The sequence below is a fragment of the Heliconius melpomene genome, chromosome 12 (assembly GCF_056956725.1).
Source record: "Heliconius melpomene rosina isolate 202511_hmr_F chromosome 12, ASM5695672v1, whole genome shotgun sequence".
NCBI lineage: Eukaryota > Metazoa > Arthropoda > Insecta > Lepidoptera > Nymphalidae > Heliconius > Heliconius melpomene.
In genome coordinates, this window is record NC_140400.1 from 8,935,391 (window position 1) to 8,956,996 (window position 21,606).

The 21,606-nt window shown below is 30.7% G+C and overlaps 1 protein-coding gene across 1 annotated transcript in view; it reads right to left on the reverse strand.

Annotated features, from left to right (window-relative positions):
* The window catches only part of Picot (putative inorganic phosphate cotransporter protein picot), a 49,172-nt gene extending 38,281 nt beyond the window's left edge, over window positions 1-10,891 (reverse strand). Inside the window, exon 1 of the mRNA XM_085194307.1 lies at window positions 10,602-10,891. Within this exon, the coding sequence (XP_085050433.1) occupies window positions 10,602-10,674 (73 nt within the window). The 5' untranslated portion in view covers window positions 10,675-10,891. The remainder of the gene's footprint in view (window positions 1-10,601) is intronic.
* Between the last annotated feature and the right edge of the window lie 10,715 nt (window positions 10,892-21,606).

Consider the following 21,606-nt stretch of genomic DNA (forward strand, 5'->3'; position numbering starts at 1 on the left):
TGTGGTTTCGATTCTCAGGAAATTAAATATTTAAATAAATAAATCAGCTTCACGCTGTATCCCGCATACAGCAGGGTAGATAGAGGGACCATAGTGTTAACACACTCCGTTCCCCACTTTCTGCCGAATTCTGGAAACATTGCGTGTTGAGTGGTGGAAATCAACGCCGCGCTTTAACCTTGATACTGTAAAAATACAATAAAAGTCTAATAAAGAGTGTATATCACCAAAAAAAACCCAACAGTACAAAATATTTTCACGTGTTGTTGTTTAATAAGGCCTAGAACCCGGAAAATAGCCCTATAAACGCTATAAATACGTGACTAGAAACTATATTAGGTGAACCTTCCTTTATGGCCTATAGCATAACTGCCATAAAACTAGGATTGTAGGTTGTTATTATAAATTAACACAGAAATGACAAAACATACAGATTATAGAATAGTTTTAATCTTAAATGTGTTAATTAATAAATGAAATATAATTTCAATGTGAAATTTCATTTGGAATAGAAAAATAAGATTCCTCGTTAAATAACTACTGGCGGACGCGCGCAGCTTCGCTAGCTTATTTAGGGGTGAATTGTAATAAACCATGAAACATATGTTCAATGAAATATTTTTAAGAGTCTAAATTTCAATTTTATAAAATTTCCATACAAATTTTCAACCCCTTATTGGCACCCTTAGGGGAAGAACTCTAGAAAACCATGAAATATGTGTTCACTTAAATATTTTTAAGAGTCTGAATTTCAAATTTTATAAAAATTGGTGCCGATTTAAAAAAAATCTATACAAACTTTCAACCCCTTATTTGCACCCTTAAGGGAAGTATTCTAGAAAACTATGAAATATGTGTTCGATTAAATACTTTTAAGAGTCTGAATTTCAAATTTTATAAAAATTGGTGCCGATTTAAAAAAAAGTCCATACAAACTTTTAACCCCTATCTCACCCCTTTAGGGCTAAAATTTTTTAAAATCCCTTCTTAGTGGATGTCCAGATTACAAAAGTAAACATCTGTTCAAATTTTCTACGTGCGTCTTACCTCAGTCAGTGAGGACAAGTCCTTTTATATATATAGATAAACTTTGTTGAGAGGTTTTATTTTCTAATAGATAACATAAGTAAATAAATCACATACAGGAACTTAGAGGTGAAAGCCTAGTAGCCATTCAAGCAGGCTGGATGGGATAAAAAGTTGGCTGCTCAGACTGGTATTAACGGATGTGCAGTGTGGTGACATCTATGATCTACGTTTATTAAATACATTTTTTTTATTTTATATAAATGTTTATATGATGGTCGCCGTATTTTATATGCTTCTTTTTATTAACTTTTTCGAATTTACCTCGCTCGCCTATTTTATTTTTTTTTTTTTTTTGCAAGAAGATCCATCGCCACCCTTAGTCTAAAGTGTAAAATATACATACCTAACTATAAAATTACGAAATTATATTAAATTAAATTTAAATAACAACATGCTTCATCCAATCATTGTTAACGACTCGCTAATAATTATTTACACAACTGCCTCTCGTTCATTTGCGAAGGCAGCAGCCGCTTTCATAAACAATAAATTTCATATAATAAACCTGAAATATTAAAAGTTGTTTGTGTTAAAAGTCATGACCACATAAGACTAGCAAATGCAAAGGTCATGAGAAACGCTTAACTTTCGAATGCCTGGAAATGGAGAAAACTGAAATTACGTTAAGCAACCATCTTAGCGAAAAAAAATATTTTTGCAAAATGTTTTTGAAAAATTTAGTTTTAGATGTATTTGGATATTTGACTGTTTGTCTTGATTCGAAAGTAAATTAAAAAACTCATTCACGTCATAATAAAATTATGAGTGAGCTATAAATTTTTGGGCAAATAAAAAATTGCAAATAACCAAAAATGAGAATGAAGCACCAAATAAGCGAATCAGTAATAATAAATGTCTGATTAATTCGATTAAATCTAGTTTTATAGTGGTGTTACGTTACACCACACGTCGAGTTATTAGAAATCGAAATATTAACAAAATATTTATATATCTAGACTAGACTAGAGACCCGCTCGCGGGTTCGCCCGCTTGTAGTACACAATTATTTAGTTTCTTTCAAACCAGAACCCGTTCCAAAATTTAAAAAGGTACAAGAATCTGCCTATGATGGCAATGGTAATTAAAAAAAATACAACCATAATTGCTTCATTAATATTAAAGAGTTTATCAATTAACTTTACACTAATTACCCACTTAATTTTTTATTACTTTCTCCTATACCTAGAAATTAATAATAAATATTTCTAATGAAAATCTAATTTCTTTAAATAAAACCGTCTACAAAGAGATACTCCAATTCTATATATATTATGTACTTCTCTTATCACAGCTGCCATAACACTGTAATCCTTGCGAAAGCATTATGAAAAGATTTTGGTTTATAGCATTGACAACGTGAGTAGCATATATTTTTTTTTAATTTAAAATCTGATAAGTCTGCAGTATCCTTTTAGTAACCTTTTTTTAATTTTTAAAATTTTATAAAAAATAACTGTAAAGCTCTAAACCTAATGGTGCCTAAACAGGTTTTATTTTTCTTGTCATGTCTTAAGCTTATACATTACATATCATACATTTTTTACATATTTATTACAATTACAATTAAATCTTAGATAAAGTCTCTAGAAAAACTCCCTATAGAAAAATTCTAATAAAAATTTAATTTTAAACATTTGAAGGCTTTATTTAAACAAAATATTAATTAAATTGAAAAAAAGATACAGGAAAACAAAAATGGCTGCATTTGTAGGGGTCTCTAGGTAATCTACCAACCTGGCAACATGCAAGAAACGCGTCAAGATAAATAAGTTGAGCAACGATATGTTCAAAGGCAACGTTTCCTGCGAAACAGTATCTCAAGGATGTTGAGATTATGTCAATCAAACATTTATGTATGTATGTTGTATGAGATTGCGACATGAGATCGTATCTATGTTTTTATAATAAAATAAGTAATATCTATCTCATAGGAATGCATTTCCTACTAGAACTAGAATTCCCCGAATAATGGTGATTGATAACTGGTTTGACGACAATCCATCCATCCATCAGCCTTTTAAAGTCCACTGCTGGACACAGGCCTCCCCCAATGCTCGCCACTCTGTCCGGTCCTGCGCCCTTTGAATCCAGCGAGTTCCCGCTGTCTTCTTGAGGTTGTCGGTCCACCTGGTTGGAGGGCGGCCTGTACTCCTTTTGCCAAGACGTGGTCGCCATTCGAGGACCTTTCTTCCCCATCGGTTGTCGGTCCTTCTCACAATATGGCCTTCCTATTGCCACTTCAGCTTGCAGATAATAGTTGCATAAAATGATATTAGAGATGATATAAGAATAAAAGTTGAGTTTAGCCACTAAATACGCAATGTCTCGAAAATTTCGAAAGTCCTGAACGGAGCGTCGTAACTGTAGGTTCTCTCTACCTACCCTGTAATATGCGAGATACAGTAAATAAAAATTTCTTGGACGATGATTACGTGTTACAAAATTTCTGAGACATAATAAATAAAAGAAAGTGAGATAATATACAAAAGTATTTATTGAAACAGGATGCGACTGTTATTATGCAAACTAAAATTTTAGTATTCATAAAACTATTGCACTATTGAACATGCTGTATCCGTATTTAGTAGGGTAGGCAGATGGAACTCGGACACCTAGTGGTAAGACAATTCGTTCCCATTATAACACTTCCATTTGTCACTTTCCGCTGAATTCTGGGGGCATTGCGAATGGCGAAACTCAACACCTCACTTTGCCTCAATATCAGAACGAAAAAATTAAAATATGAAATATTTAATTTCCTCGAGTGGTAATCGAACCCGCAACCTCTCGCGTTTCTAGCCTCAAATACACACGCATAATTATGTATTATTCAAAGCAGCGAAACTCACAAACAGACAGTTTAAATATTCACATACATATAATTTCGTTCTCTATTTGTATACAAACAAATTAGAACGGCCACGTGCAAAATGACATTATGTTCCTTGTAAACATTTACACTTGATTGACTGCGCGCACCGGAGAGCGTATCGTTGCATAACTTCGAAAGTAAGTACGTTATAAACAAAAGTATAGGTACAGTACGGTCAACGAATCGTGGCCACTGACGCTGAGTTGTCTGAACTTTTACGCATTATTCACTCGGGAAGTAATAATGAAAATCAAGCGAAAACCTTAAAATCAAATCTGCGCAGGCATCAACAGCTAACTTCAGGGCGGCAACGAATTTTTGACCGTACTGTACGTCATGTACAGCACGGTCAAAAATTAATATTACATTTCTGATCGACGCCAACAAATATTTGCAGTTTAGTGAATCAGGCATTCTCAGTAAAAATATGTTCTCTTTCACGCAATAGTTTAACTTTAAAATATGTAATTAGAATTAGGCATTTTTAGTAAGTTGTTGTCTGTAACCTCATCTATGTGAACTCTTTAACCCTATTATTTAAAAGACTCTTTTACCCTATCTAGGCTAAATAGGTAGGTTTCTATTGGCCATTCTCTTTTTCTGTTTCTCTACTTTCCTAAACAAACCTACACGGAAGATTTTATCTATCTCTATGTCTGTCAACCTGTAAGGAAAAAGTTTAATCTACACATATACATACATAAAAGATTAAAATATTTTATTTATTTTTTTATCGTCTCGTCATATTTTTCAAGGCACTTAAGAGTATAATGATACATTGTTTTTAGCTTTACGTCTATTTACAACAATTGTCGGAATCTATCGGAAGGGACAGAACACCTCCAGAAACCATAATCGAGCTCATAACCTGCATTGTGTATAATTCAGACAAGTTTCTTGCATCCCCATACACCTAATTTATGTTATTTATGTTGTCGATCCCCACTCGAGGGAATTGATTATTATTTATTAATATTTACGTTTCTTCGCTATGTCACCAAGGCAGAAGCCCGGCGTTGTGTTCCGCCACTGAATAGGCAATGCCTCGAAAAATTCTGCGGAAAGTAGAGAACGGAGTGTCTTGCCCCACTACGTGTGGGTTACAGCGTACAACTGATTTGATTTGAATGTTAATTTGATTTTAATAATAATTAACAGATTATCCTTTAACATACAATACAATAAATTATAGCTAGACGTCAAATAGCGATTATTTATAAGGCTATTGACTACAGCGCCAACAACTACAAGCCACGCTATGGAGTTACTGAACTCTTACGCCTTTCTCCAATTGTTTCAATATTTGAAATAAACTGAATAAGTAACTTGATTATTAAATCGTTTCTCAAACATTAATTCAAATTTCCTAAGCAATCTATTCTTTTATCTTTGATGGTTTGATCGTTTATTATCTTTTTTCTTTTACTTCAAACGACAGTACAGATTTATCTATTTAATCTATCACTTATATTTCAAGTGTCACAGTAAGATAATTTAAGTAAAACTGTTACACAGTATTAAATAATATACATTTTAAGTAGATTGAACTAATATTTAAATTAGTATAAACGCTTTCTAGGAAAGTAGATAAACAAACCATCGTATTTTCTTGAACTTTAGCTAAAAGAAAATTGAACTCTGGTACCTTTTAGAGTGAAAACATTCCACGAGGTATTATAATTTAACACTCTAGTCAATCCTTCATTATATTGCGAAATCGCTTAAGCCTGCCATTACATGGTACACTAGCGTAGATAAGTGTAGCAGTCTTCCGTTCTTGAATTCATAATGTTAGTAAAATAGTTAAACGCCATTGTGTTTTTTACTGATAATTCTAACGTTTAGCTATAAAAATACCATTGAATTGTATAATAAAATATTTTATTATTTTCATATTATGGGCGTAAGGTAAATGATTAAATAAAGCGGATAGTAATTTTCCAATATCGCAGTTATTAAACTTGACATCAAAAGTAGATTTTCCTATTATATTTTATTATTCGTCGAGATGCTAGCTATAATCGGAAAATAAAAATGAAAGTGAAAAATGTGACATAGTGAGAACATTTCCCCATTCTAGTAGAAAAAAATGGTGCGAAAAGTGGGAAACGGAGTGTCATAACACTAAGTTACCCTTCTATATAAGGGATAAAGTATGAAATGTGAAATAATAATAAAGAGTAAATATAGTTGCAAGAGTTTTCTTTGTCTGCTTCACCAAATTGCAAATACAAAACTATTTTAAACTTAACTGTATTGAGATAATATGACAAACCTCGTGGATTATAATATCTATTTAAATAAATATAGGCAAGTTTTGGTTCTGTATTTACTTTTGTAAATTACGATCGTCAAACAATACACGAAAAACGTACAAACGACAAACGAATACATATGGACGAGTGATCCATTCACTATTTGAAGAAGATTTAAAATTCTTACTTGAAGTAGACAAATAAAGTGAAACAACGCCTTAATTTGCGCAAAAAATGTTTGCGCATTTTATTCTTTCCTATTACTCATCTATTTATCGTGCTGACAGTCTAAGAGTCACTACCAAATGATATAAAAAATCGGTCAAGTGCGAGTCGTACTCGACCACCTATATATCGTACCAATTTCATAATTTCATGAAAAGTACAATTTATATAAATTACTGAAAATAAGTTTGCTTATGGCTTAGTTTCCAAAGAGGCGCGGGTTTAAATCCCGCTACGTTCAAATATTTTTTAATAATAAATATTAATATTTATTATCTTAATAAATATTTCTGTTAGTTAGTTCCTAAGTGTGGAATGACACTTTAAAAGTGTTAAAAAATAAAGGTAACTATTTCAAAACAATAAACTAGCCATAGATGACCGACAAAGATACATCTGGACTTGACATAAATAAATTGATAAGCTACAGTTAACAATACTGTTTAGCATTTACCTAAGAAAATGGCCTTCTAACGAATAAAATAATTTTCGATATCGTTAAAGTTGATAAAAATATTGATGAAATTTTATGTGTTCCTATCATATACACTACTATACTATACTATTTTTTTTCCACCTCATTGCGAAACTTAACGCCGCACTTTGCCTGGCAGAGCAGGAAAATGAAAACAATTTAAATAATTATTCCTCATTCATTTTGAGGCTAGTCGTGACGCATGGGCAAAAACTATACGTGCTACAGGTTGTGGGTTCGATTCCCTGTAGAGTAATTGAAATATTTAATATTTTCTTAGAGAAGAGTCTTACATGGAATAAACTGTGTAAGTAAGACTAGGTTCCCTCTGCCTACCCAGCTATGTGCGGGATACAGTGTAAAACTGAAATAAATAATGCTTACAATAAGATTGAAATAAAAGAATACGTGTTAACGTGTGTTACGTGCCATCTATGTCTTCAGCCATTACTTTGCTCAGGCTAAATGAAAGATTCTAACCAAAACTTGCATAATTAACAACTGCATCATGTCAACCACTCCATACCACTATTCAATTAGAAAAACTAAACAGAATCCTTGACATAAATTTTCATATATTGAAAAATAAACTATAACGTTTCATACTTGGGTGACATTTCGTAACTGTTATCGAAGTAATTGTTAATATCGATAAGCTTATTTGAAATTTTTGTTTCGCAAGTCGAGGGCACGTGGCGACATGGAATGTATTTAAAAAATTATGACATACTTAAAAAAATGTATATTATGTCATTAGATAAGAAATAGTTACTTTTAGTAAATAACAATAAAATAAAAATAAGGTATTTTTGTAAAAATTTAAAAAATATAAATAAAATATATTTATTTTAATAAAATGTTGAAATCCAAAATCGATTTAAATATCGATTAAAATAAAAGTTAGTCATTAAATTGACAACCGCGACTTCAAATATTGCATATCATTAATAATTACTTTTATCTGTTAATAGTAATTACAAGTAACTTCTAGTGTAGTAAGATATATTTATGCCTCATTATTTCGTAAGTTAGTTTTGTAATATTTTGTTACCTACAACTTTACATAATAAGTGAAATAACTACTTTTATTGCGTATTCATATTTTCGTAATTTTATATATATTATAGTAATATAATAAATAATTATATTAATCACTTGTAATTTTAAGTAATGTTTTAATTATTTACATAATATTCTCAATATAAATAAAATTTAGCTCTTCTATTATATTGTGAGAGTTGAATGTGCAGACATATTAATTATTTATTATATTGAATTGTACGATAAAAGTGCGTAGCTTGTTTCATACTTTATAAAATATTTAAGTAAATCGTTAACCTCTCAGTACTCTCTTATCGATCGGGCTTTTGGTTTTATAACATTTGACCAAAAGCAATATATTCAAATTTTTGTAGTTTAAATAATGTCGAACTGTAACATTGTTTTGACTATGATTTTACATTCTTTCAAGATATATTCACATTTAAAACTACAAAATAATATAACATTTAGTCATAGTTTCTACACGCGCCATTTAATATCAAGAGATAACTGATGGCCCCCAAAATGCAAAAAAAGGCTGTGAAGAAAAACACTATATTGAATCTATTCAATATTTATATCTTCAAGGAGTATCCCGTAAATAGCAGGATATGAAGAGGTAACCTGGGAACCTAGTGTTAAGTCACTCTGGTCCCATTAAGATACTTCCGTTTCCCATTTTCCACCGAATTCCAGAAGCATTGCGTGATGAGTGGCGGTACTCATCGCCGCCCTTTGCCTCAACATTTCCTTGATTGCTAATCGAACCCACAACCTCTAGTGCTAACATACACACGCTTGTGCCCCTACGCCACGACGATGTGTAGGTATAAGAATGTTTATTTCACTTTTATTTTAAAAATAATAGAAATATATATCTTTCTAGCTCCCGTTTTATTATCAACAGCTGAATATTTTATTAGCCATTGTTAAAGCTTTGAACTGAAATAATTGTTATATATGTATTAACGTCACATTTGTACTGTAATTTATAATTTTAATGTTAATAAATTTGTATAAACAAAGGTGTAATTATATCGACTTTTATATCATATTGTTACTTTCTAAAATATTGTCTATAATTTTGACTAGCTAATAAAGTTAACAAGCGCGGCGTTGAATGCCGCCATTAAAAAAAATGGGTATTGAACTGTAGAGGTGTCGAAAATTAGGGGAAATACGGGAAACGGAGCATCTTGATGCTAGGTTCCCTCTGCCTGATTGACGTTAAATTTCACTAGCTTATTTATATCGTAATTAATATTAGTAAATTCATAATTGTGTAGTTCAAGCAGGGGAAGCCGCGAGCTGGTCGATAGTATTATTATAAACCCATACTTTTAAAGTTTCTCGACAAGGGGATCTACCTCAATAAATAATGAGATGTAGATGCGTAAATTTAAAAAGAAAACCATATTAAAAAATAAAACAAATATAGGTATTTGGTTCACGTAAATTATGAATTTAAATTTAAAATATTACAGTCATAAAAGGGTATACAACCTTGCGGAAACCATTATTGTTGATAACAAATGTCAATGAAAACTTATTTGCATAACATAAGCCAGTACTATACTTTGGAGCACATCCAGGCTGCCTACAACATTGATGGCAAAAAAATAAAAAATCTAAATTATTTATACTTAAATTTCATATATAAATATTAGTAACTTAGAATAACTATATTATTTTATTTTTGAAAAATTATTCAGTTGTTGCAACCTGCTAGGTAGATTATTTATAATATTTAGTATACAGCTATAAGTTTGTGAATAATTATTATTGTAAATGTCTATGTAAGATATATTAATATAAGATATATTTAATTTACAACTTATTCCACAGGCATATACAAAAATCTTCAGTTTTTTTAATGTTTAATTTAATCATAAATGTTTAATAAATAGCATAAAGCTGCTGTTAGCGTCCATCTTGGTGGTACCTATTTCTCTAATTATGTTATCTTTATCCCTTAATGGATTTTGACACGGTTTTACAGTCATTTAGATATTTTCGAGGACAAGTTACGTTTACTTATATTATGCCAATTACACAGAGTATTTATAAAATTTTAACAACTTAAACATAAATTACAGTAAATGTAGGGAATTATTATTTTTGTTTAAGAAATTTACAGAACTGATTTTTTTAAGCCGCAAAAATAATTTATTTATAAAGTGTAGATAATGTCAACAAAACTTTAGAAACATCCAAGAAAATTATTTAAATTATCAACTAGTGGGTATTTAATGGGAGAAAAATATAATGTTTCCAATATTTTAATTTTACTTGGCTGTTCCTTCTACGACTTCTTCGACTATGCAATTTTAAATAATACATTTTTTCGTTATTTATGCACGTAAGTAGTGTTTAATCAAGATAATTTAAATTTAATTATACTATTAAATGTTGAGATAGACACGCGATCTTTTATTGTTAATGTTTATAATATTTATAAATTATAATTACAAATAGCATCATAATTGCTGTCGTTAAAAATGGCGATTTGAACAAAACCGCGTTATTTTAATTACGCAAAGATTAAGAACGATTTTAAATGCCAAAAAATAGTTATTTACTAATTCTAATCTAATAAGATTCCATTATAACACTTTTTAATTTTTTAAATAAAAAAAAAACTTACGTGGTATGTCTGAAATGTCATCCATAATCGCCAGCTTGCTGGGTCTTTTATCATCTTCAGACTTCAACCCCATTTTCACTGATGTGATTTAAAAAAAAAAAATTAAAAACAAAATAAATTACCGCACTCAATACTATTCACAAATTATTAATTATTTACGCAAAATTTTATTAAATATTTAATTTTATATATTATAAATATTAAGTTTTTTTATCGGGTATTTGCGTCAGTATGTCATGCTGCCGTCGGCACGCGTTACACCGCCCGAAGGTTTCCGTGGACTGTCACGGCGGAATGGTGCAACCTTGTTTTTAAGCCACGCGACTAAGTCACAGCCATAACTTGATAAGTTGAGAGATCTGTAAAATTGACATGTGAGTGTTGAATCTTATCCATGTGATATATTACAATTATCAGCTCCTATTCAATTGCGAATTATCTATAGATGGCCAAGCGATGTCGTTTATTTTAAAAGGCTTATTAATAAATAAGGATTAGGTTATCGGTATATCTTTAGTATGTAAATATATTTATATTTACACTATCATCAACCAAGTCAATGAACTTCGCACATTCTTTTTGATGGCTTTAACCAAAATATGTCAAGTGACATACTGTTACAAAGGAAAGTAACATTGTAAACGCAGTGAGTTGCTCATACGATTGCTAGATGCTGCTTATTTACATTATTCATTATGCAGTGAGATATTTTATGAGTCATAAGGATATAATGTTTAGTGTGTTTTTTTTGTGGAGAAAATCATCTTCTAAAATCTTATAAAGTATTTTGTGTGTAGGCAGGTTTAAAGTTGGATCTTAATAAAAAAATTATTACGTCTAAAATTACGTAACTTTTTTTATTTTCCCGCTGTATCCCCGCTTATAGCAGAATGGGCAGAGGGAGGTCCTTTAAAACCTTAAACCTTAAAATTTGAAAATATATAAGAACACTATCTACTAATTTCTTATTCACTTATCTCCAAAACATAAAACTATTTAATATGCAACGACGAGGGTTTTCACTGCGCTGATATGCAAAATAATAATAAATAAAAGTAGAAGAAAATAGTATTTGCCGTTATTGTAGATATTATTAGCGGGCACTACAATTTCTTTGCATGTGCCTAACAATACTTAAGTCGTAGTAGAAAATCTGTCTTATCTATTTAGTATGTTTTCTATATATTTATCAATTTTAATCTATTTAGTATTGTGAAATTCTATTCTATATGAAGCCAGTCATAGCGCAGGGACATAAGCGTGTGACTGTGAATACGACAGGTTGTAGATTCGATTCTCACTCGAAGAAATAAAATATTTAATATTTACATTTCTTCGCTCTGGTGTCGAGGCAAAGGGTGGCGTGGAGTTCAGGAAATCAACACACAATGGCTCCAGAATTCCACGAAAAGTGAGAAGAGGAGTGTCTTAACACTAAATTCTCTCTGCCTAACCTGCGGGATGCAGCTTGAAGATTAAAAAACAGAACTATTCTGCAATTGTTACAATTTTTGAAGGCATTCTTATTGAGTAACGGAAGTCGACGCCAGAAGCTGTCTTACCAGACAGCGTAAATAAATTAAATTTTAAGCATCTAGAAAATCTAAATAATATATATTATCTATATTTATATCATAACATACTGTATCGATTCCGTATCTACCGTGTTTCTACTTTCTAAACATCACCCTACTTCTCCATTCATGGTTGTTAGATAGATTAGAAACAAAAAAAACTGTATTTTTTACATAGATACTCGTACATAAGAGATTCTCATATTTATTATATTTTCTATGTACACATAGAAAAATATAAATAAGTAAATAAATATAAATATAGGTACAGTAGGTAGTACAGTGCCCAATTTTAAGATTCCTTTTAAAGTAATTTAAAAAAAATGGTAAGTACTTTAATTAATTTTAATTTATTGTGGCTTAATTAAATAAAGGTATTTTTTCCCTTTATTTAGTATTGTTCGGTAAAGCAGGACACTCAAATAGAACTCAGTGTCAAGACATTCCATTCTCCGCTTTTTGCTCGAATTTGAGATGTTGATTTGAGTAGCGACCCTTGTCTTACAAAAGCAGCTAAATAATAATTGAACTCACAACCATCTCGTTTACGCTGTAATAATCTAGTGCGGACACATAAATATACTTACTACATTTAAAGAGATCACTGAAGAAAAATATAGATAAGGACGCCCTTGCTTGCTTTTCCTTATAAAAATCATCTAAGATAAAGAACATTTCTCTTATATGATTTTTATAAGGAAAGCCGTCGTGGACCAGGGGCTCAAGGGTGTGACTGTAACGCGAAGGTTGTGGGTTCATTTATTAATATTTTCAATTCTTCGTTCTGATAAGGCAAAACGCGGCGTTGAATTCAGCCATTCAACACGCAATGCCTTCAAAAATTTGGCGACAAGTAGGGAACGGAGTGACTTAACACTAGGTTCCTTCTGTCCCCTCCTATATGGGAACCTTAATTCCAAATTGCAATCATCATTTGCAACAAATACGCCCCAACTACATCACGACGGCGTCGATGGTCATCATTTTAAAAAATCACCATTATTTACATTAAGTATTCAGGAGCCGTCAGCCTCTGAGTGAAACGGGTCAACTTAACGAGCTCCCTAATTTGGAGCCGCGCTGCTCTGCCCTGGAACGAAACTGGTTTTCTATTGTTTTTAGAATGCTGTCTCAACATGACATATTTGTTACTAATGTTTTCATTATTTAGTTATTATTAAAATGTTAAGTTAATCTATTATAGGCCCTTAATTTTAGGGAACCTTATATTCCTATCATTAAGGCCTATACAAGTATTTTTTTAAGATCTTAGCAACGCCATATGTTGCCAATCATTGTTTGCATCATTAAGTTTATTATTACGATTTTAACTTCCGTTTCGGGTTATGTTTTTCATAACAACATATTCAGTTATATATAATTTTACACAAAACTCGTGGGATGGGAAATTATATTTTTTATTCTTATTGCAATATGTTTATCATTAAGCTTATAATACTACCTTTTGCTGAGATAAGTCGGCAGACTTATCTTAACTTAGGTTGTAAATAAAAAAAATACAAAATGAAATTAAAAGTAACTTACTATACCTTATATGTCTGCCTTATTATCGATACCAATTATCGAGAAAATATTATATTTAAATTATATTAAAGCTTGACTAACTTAGTTAGGCTTTATTACATCACTTTAAACGATGTAAGAAATTAGGATATATCGTACGCAATTCATAGTTGTTTCCTTTTGATTATAGAGGCAAAGTCACAGGAAAAACTAATCTGTTCTATACAACGTAAGCCCTAGCATATATTTTAGGATTCTATTAAATTTGTTTTTATATTTTTATTTTATCTTAAAGGACTTCTAACTTCTTACTTATATTTTATTAGAAAAACAAAGCAGCTCTAACAAACAGAAAACAGTATGCATATGCATAAAGCGTGTGTTGACTAGCTTAGGTAGGTTGAACAAATTTATACGTAAATAAATATACATTAGGCATGTATATACATATTTGCTATCTAATCTTAAGTGTAGAAATCTCCAGAAGGCTCAAGTGGAATAGCAGTGGAGTTTCCAATTAATCCCTAAATACTTATTGACTTGCACCGCAATATAATCGACATTTTCAGACCGTTTCCACGACCATTCTATATAAAATTTGATAGCGTGAAAGTAACTTATTCAAATTCATCCATTTAAAATAGTCGACATTTTAAATTAATTAATATACGATAAAGGTATGTACCTACATAGAATGAAATTTGTTAATCTGCTACTATAGCGTAGATATCACAATGAGAATATGAAGACGAACGTGCTTCGTTGGTTTGGCCATGTCAGGGATTTACGTGTATCTTCTAAAATTTTGTAGTAGACGATATTTTTAAACTCTTTTTGTATTAAGCTGATTAAAATTCTTGCAGCATTAGGATCCGACGTAAATTCAATAAGTCAGCTATAATGAGTGATTTACTAGTACCGTCGACCTACAGTTATGAAGTGAGGACTTACAATACAAATAAAAGAAAAATTCCGAATCATTTCACAAAATGAATAATATGTTCCTAATGATCTACAATCCTGAAATTGGAATGGAAGCCTTGGTGGGGGAGTTCAACTCGCTCTTAACCGGCTGAAGAAAATCAAGACTCGAATTCGAGACATTGTTTGTTGAATGGCGAAACTGAGCGCCGCATATTATCTTTACTACTCTGTATATGACTTTTATATTTCTTTTTCTTATCGCTTAAGAAAATGACTAATCATTTACTATAACCTAAGTACATATACTTATTTAAAGCACAAGTATTTTACAATACTTATTTTAATTGACCATAAAAAATATTTTTTGCGTTCTTTAAACGTATGACACAGTTAATTTAAATTAGAGAATGATATTTCAATGTTACTTTTATATAAACCTTTATCTAACTTTCAATCAAGGTATTGTTTAAAAGATAATGTTTAAACATCTTAATCTTGTTGATATTGAGTTGACAACCTTATGTAACATTATTACTTGACCGATCTAAAAAGCAAGATATAAGGAATAATGTAAATGTGGAAAGTACTGACTGTAAACGCGATGGTCGTGGATTCGATTCTAAATCGGGGAAATGAACTATTTCCATTTTCCCGCCACTCGGCATATATTTTCTAGCAGAGTACCTACTAGCAGAGCACTGAGTGTCTTAGCATTAAATTTTCTTTGCTCACGTACTGAAGTACTCGTACAACTAACAAAGTTGAGATACTTATATTTGCAGGCGTATTCACGCAATTTGTAAGAAATGAACTACAATTATTTGTTTGTAATAGTTTTTTGTCAACTTCACACTGTACTTATCCCGTAAATAAAAGGGTAGGCAGAAGGAACCTAGTGTTAAGACTATCAGTTTCGCTCTTTCCGTCGAATTTTCGCCCTCTTGTGTGTTAAGTGGCGGAACTCAACGCCGAGCTTTACTTCGGTACCAGGGCGAAGAAATGATATTAGTAATAAATCTTAATAATTCATTGCTCCAAGTGGGAATCCAATCCACAGTAGTCAAATTTATATTCCCATCCTTGTGCTCCTGCACCACGACTGCCTCAAGTTTTTATCTGTAATATTATTTGCTTTTATCTGTAGTTTCTACATGTCAGATTTTTCCCTTTATTTACTGTGCAAGTTCTCATTTCTTGCCAAGTTTCACAAACATATTTCTAGGGGAAATACCCTACCGGTACTATTCCGGTTTTGAATTAGGTTGAGATTGAGAAACTTGAGTTTGTATTTAATATACCTCTACTATTGCAAATATACACCCGTATCTATGTATAAATTATTTATTAAATATCTAGTATCTATCTAATATAATATAAGTTTATATTGATTTTATTCTATGAAATATCTATAGCTTTTAATTTTTCGGATTATTCCCTTTTTTTGTATTGTAAGTTCTTGCTTCGTGCTAAATTTCCTAACAATAGGTTCGCAAGAAGTACCCTATAGGTTTTGATTACGCAAAATGAAAAACCCGATGCATAAATGTTCGTATTTTTTGATTGGGTTAATTTAAAAGCTTGGATTTTTTTCTTTATTCTAACGATCATAGACCTGAATATTATAAATTTATTTCAGCTGTATTCTTTCAGTGTCGAGGTATTTCGAGATAAATGAGAGGCAGACGGAGAGATGCACAACAAAGTAATAAAGGTTTCAATTTTCCTTTTAAGGTACGGAATAAATAAAAGACATATGTAAAAAAACCGTAAAAAAATGAGAATATACCACTCGTCTGCTGAGTGGTAGATAAAGTTTTATCGTTTTGATTGAACCACATGCTTCACAAATTGACAGTGATATCTCTTGAAATAATTTGCTTGAAAAATAAGCAACCTCTTTTCTCGGTTGTAAATATTAGGTGTAGACATTTCTAAAGCTAATAATTGTAATATTTCAAATAAAATCAAGGAAATAGTAAATATGTCAAAAATTGAGAATTCCTCAAGAATTCGGAAGTGGGGAACGGAAATATCTAATGGGGATTGTAGTGTCCTAACACTAGGTTCTTTCTGCTTTATATGCGAGATACAGCATGAAGCAAAAAAAGATTTTTAACAATAACTCATGTACGGAAAACAAAAAATAAATTATTATAAATAAAGATATATACTTATAATAAAATATTATTAGCAATAGTTCTTAATATAACATTATATTTATTTAACATTTCTATTAAATAACAAGTTATTAAGAGCGTTGTAAAGATATCGTATCACTGCAAGTGTTTAGTAAGCGATTAGAGGCTTAGAAAGTACAGCTCGTTAGTGTAGTGGAGGATAGGTAATGGTATCTACTATTTTAGTGAAAACTTTCACGTTCAGAAATCAAGCTTTTTTTAATTAGGTTTTTTGATATATGTTTCAAATTCAAAATATTCTTTATACAAATAGACTATTATTATAAACACTTTTGAATTGTCGAATGGACATATGAAAAAAATACCACAAATACCGGTTCGGAAGGCAGTTCTGCTGAGAAGAGCCGGCAAGAAACTCAACAGTTGCACTTTTCTTAGTCAATGGTATGATTCATTACATTAGCTGACAGCTATCCTGCATTACATTCAATAGTTTGAAGCCAGTCGTGGCGCAGGGGTGCACACACAGGGTTTGTTTCCCACTCGAGGGAATTAAATAATTTATCATTTTCATTTCCTCTCTCTGTTAACGAGACAAACGTTGAGTTTCAACACTCAACACTCTATTCCTCCGGAATTCGGAGGATAGTGGAGAACGGAAGTGTCTTAATGGAAACATAGTGTCATAACATAGTGTCTTAGCACTGCCTATCCTGATATTATGTGAGTTCTACAACGTAAATATATATAAAACAAATGCTTACACTCATGTATACGTGTCCGTTTAAGTAAATATTTAATTAGGAATTAAAATCAAGATGGTCACAAAATAAATTTAATTTTGCATATATACAATACAACATAAAAGATAATTTATCAATACAATTTATTCTTTATTAAAATTTATTCATTCTGAATATTAATAGAATTAAAACACATTTTCTTATAAATTATTTTCTTAAACAGTTTTTTTTATATTAATATAAACAATTAAAGTTGTTATAAAAAAAACATGTAATTTTGTACTTACGCGGTACATCTACGACTCTTCTGCCGCCCTGCGACTGTTGCCCACTGTCAGACATTTTAAAAGAATAAATATTTAATCACTTTTATTTCACCTTTATACGTTCATAGAGTTCTAATAAGGCTTAATAGAAAAGTTGTGATTTTCTTTTATTGTCCTGTTAATATTATCAAAAGCCGAGCCTACATGTTTAAACTTCTACAACTACATTGAAAGAACGATAAAAATATATTTGCATATCATATATCTGTTTACAATATTACTTTTTTTATGAGATAGGTAAATTAGAATAACTTATTCACTTGTTTTTTAGCTTGATATTTTATTCAAGTACCAAGTGCCATAACATTCTATTCTCTGATTTCTGGCCCAATTAGGGACGATGAAAAAATTTACACCACGCTATATCTCACGAGAGCAAGAAAATGGAAACAGTACCCTCGTGCCCCAAAATGGGTAAAATGACAATAAAATTCCATTCAATCTGAATACTTGTTTATAAACTTAAAACTAACTTTAAGTTTACGTATATTATAAATATTTATAATAATGTTTGTAATATAAAAAAATATATAATTTTTTTTCTTATTTTTGTCATAATCATTTGTCGTCATGATTTTTTAAATAATTTTTTTAATTGGCTAACATTACTTCCAGTGTCAACTATGCGTTATATTACGCCACATAAATGAATGATTATGACAATTAATTTTAAAAGACTTTTAGGTTATTCAAAAAAGTTTCTCTTTACAATTTAAATTGTATCAATTATTTTTGTAATTATTTATTTTACGGATATGAAAATATTAAATTTTAATTTAAGAGTCAATCATATTTCCTATTTTTTATATCAAAGAGTGTCACTAGTCTATATATAGAAGAAATGAGCATCAAGCTTTCTTGTTCTCTTTGCCGACCTCTAAATGTTGGTTCGTGTTTTCGTTTTTTCTTTTACACGCTGCAAAGTATACAGAAGGAAGTTCTCTCTCCCTCCCTCAGGAACATAGTGCTATAAAAAATTCATTCTCAGACATTTCCGTGTCCCATTTTCTGCCGAATTCTCGAGTCGAGAACAATATTCACAAAAGAATGTTTCAAATTCAAACGAACGTCTAAATAAAACAATCTTTTTAAGCAAAATAATATACTAATGAAGTAAGTAAATATCATTGTTATCTTTTACGATGACGGAAATAAAGCTATAATAATCTTTACATTTAATTCGTCTCGTGCCATTTAATAAAGCTAGTTATTTTTTCTTAGAAGCTGAGCGAACCTGAAAATCATAAATACTTATTTTAATATCCATAGTAATTTATATACTGATTCATTTATGTGCATACATTCTGATTCAGTGGTATTGTTTTTCGTGTGATGCTATAAGATCGCAATGCTGTGCAGCATACAAATAAGTTACACCTTTTACGTCATATTTCAGTCATATTAACGTCAGGTTAATTTTCCACGCTTTCCTTTATTCTCTTTCATTTAACGACTTCTTCAGCAAATGTTTCGAATAAGTACACAAATATAATCGTGAAAACATTTTATATATTTTTTTATTTATTACCACAAATTATTGTATGAGTTACCCGTAAAATACCATAAAATATTTTACATTTTATATTGTTGTTTCTTATGATAACAAAAGTCATGTAAAAAAATGTTTTAGTTTATTCTAAGCATAGGTACTTAATAATTAATTATCATAAATATTAACATACATATGATGTCTGTAAACGCAACAGCTTCGCTCTGGCGTCGAGGCAATGTGCGGCGTTGAGTTTCGTCACTCAACACGCAATGCTTCTAATATTCCGGGAACGGAATGTCTTAATATTATATGCGGAATACAACGCTAAAAAAATATGATTTTAAGCCGAACATACAACACATTTCAATTTAATACAAACTAGGCATATAACAGATGAAATTGTACGCCTAAGCCGCACATATCATTTGACGTTTGCGTCAAAAACACTTAAGATAAAACTAATCCCTGAAGACATGAGAATATCAGAGTGACGCGTAAGAAAATAACCAATGGGTGTCTTCTATAGCAGCACGCCTCCGTCTCATGAGCGTCATGCTCCAAGTCCATGTGCGATGCATGGAGAGGTTACACTTAAAGATGTGTAAAACGTGAACAAATAACGCTAAATCCTCGCCACGCCTTCTATTCGACGTGAAAATGTTTTCCTGTACAGCTGATAGGATTATATGATTATACTAGTACTAGATACGAGCTCTTCTTGGGGTTATTGTAAAATGATTCATTTTTCAGTTTTTTTTGTAATATGTTTTTAGTCGATACATATAGGTAAAAGGTATAAATCCATAAAATAAAATAATCCATAAGTCCAGTCCAGTAAGAAGCCAGTCGTGGCGTCACACTAGCGTGTGACTGTAAACGCGACAGGTCGTGGGTTCGATTCGATGCGATGCAATATTTAATATTTTCATTTTTTCGCTCTGTTATCGAGGCAGAGCACGGTTTTAAATCCTACCACTTAACACGAAATGCCTCCAGTATTCGGCGGACAGTGGAGAGCGGAGTGTCTTTACAATAGGCTCACTCTGCCAACCTAAATGGATGAGACTGAATACGATAGTTGTAGGTTAAATTCAGGACAATCTAAGGAAACCATTATTCGAGACTAAAATATCATTCTTATGTCAATAGTCTAAACTCTATGCTTGTCTAACACAATAACCTCACGTAATGGGAATATAATTAGCGCAACAGTTGAAATACTTTGTGTAACCAGACTGATATTGTTAAATAAAACGTGTTTAATCATCTCTAATAGACATTTGGCTTGACCATTTGAATATCAGTATTGTTGGAGCTTGGGCAACATTATATCAATCTCATAATGAAGGACTTTGCCAAAATTTCTAATTTTGTATTTTTTTTTATTTAGCGTAGTGTGTATATTGTATTATGTATATCAATAACGCAATATACTTATTTTACAAAACTTTACAGATTTTATAAGTTACTATGATAAGAAAAATGGTAATTTGTTAATTAAATACTAATATAATCGTCATTAATAGATCGACCTTGATGAGATTACAAATGTTTGTTCTCTCCAAAATAATGTAAGGATGAGATTTTTAAAGGATTACAATGAGTAATTAAACAATTTTTAGATTACTATATATAGTCAAATTATACAATAACTTCATTATGAATACTTTAATACTTTAATATTATTATTATTATAACACTTTCGAATATTTTTTACTAATAAAAAGAATTTAAAGTTAAGATCACAACTCAAATAAATAACCTAAATAAAAAGTAAAACTTTAGATGGATTGATAGATTCGTTATCTTTATTTTACTTTTATATAAAAAAAATATTACAGTACATTTATAACAAAAAAATCTTACAAGCTGTGGTAATCCACAGATAACACTAATACGCCTGCATTGGTGTTGTGAGTTGTCTGTGGTATCCTAAAACAATACGTTGACAAAATTGTCTTATTACATATAATTCTATCCAATCAAAACAACATCAATAAAAAATACCTCCGTCGTCGTTGGTTAAAATTAGACAGTAAAATCATTATTAATATGGCGCAGCAATACATCAAAAGATTGGGTTGCTACTTTAATAACCGTCCCCTAAATTTTAGATAAAGATTGTATACTAACATTCATGAGAATGACGATTTTAAATCTCTTGTATATATGAATATGTTATATTAAAAATTAAAATATATATATATATACGATGAAATTAAGTTACAAATATTATATATTAATAATTAATTGTACCAATGGTAATATTTTATCATAATATTAA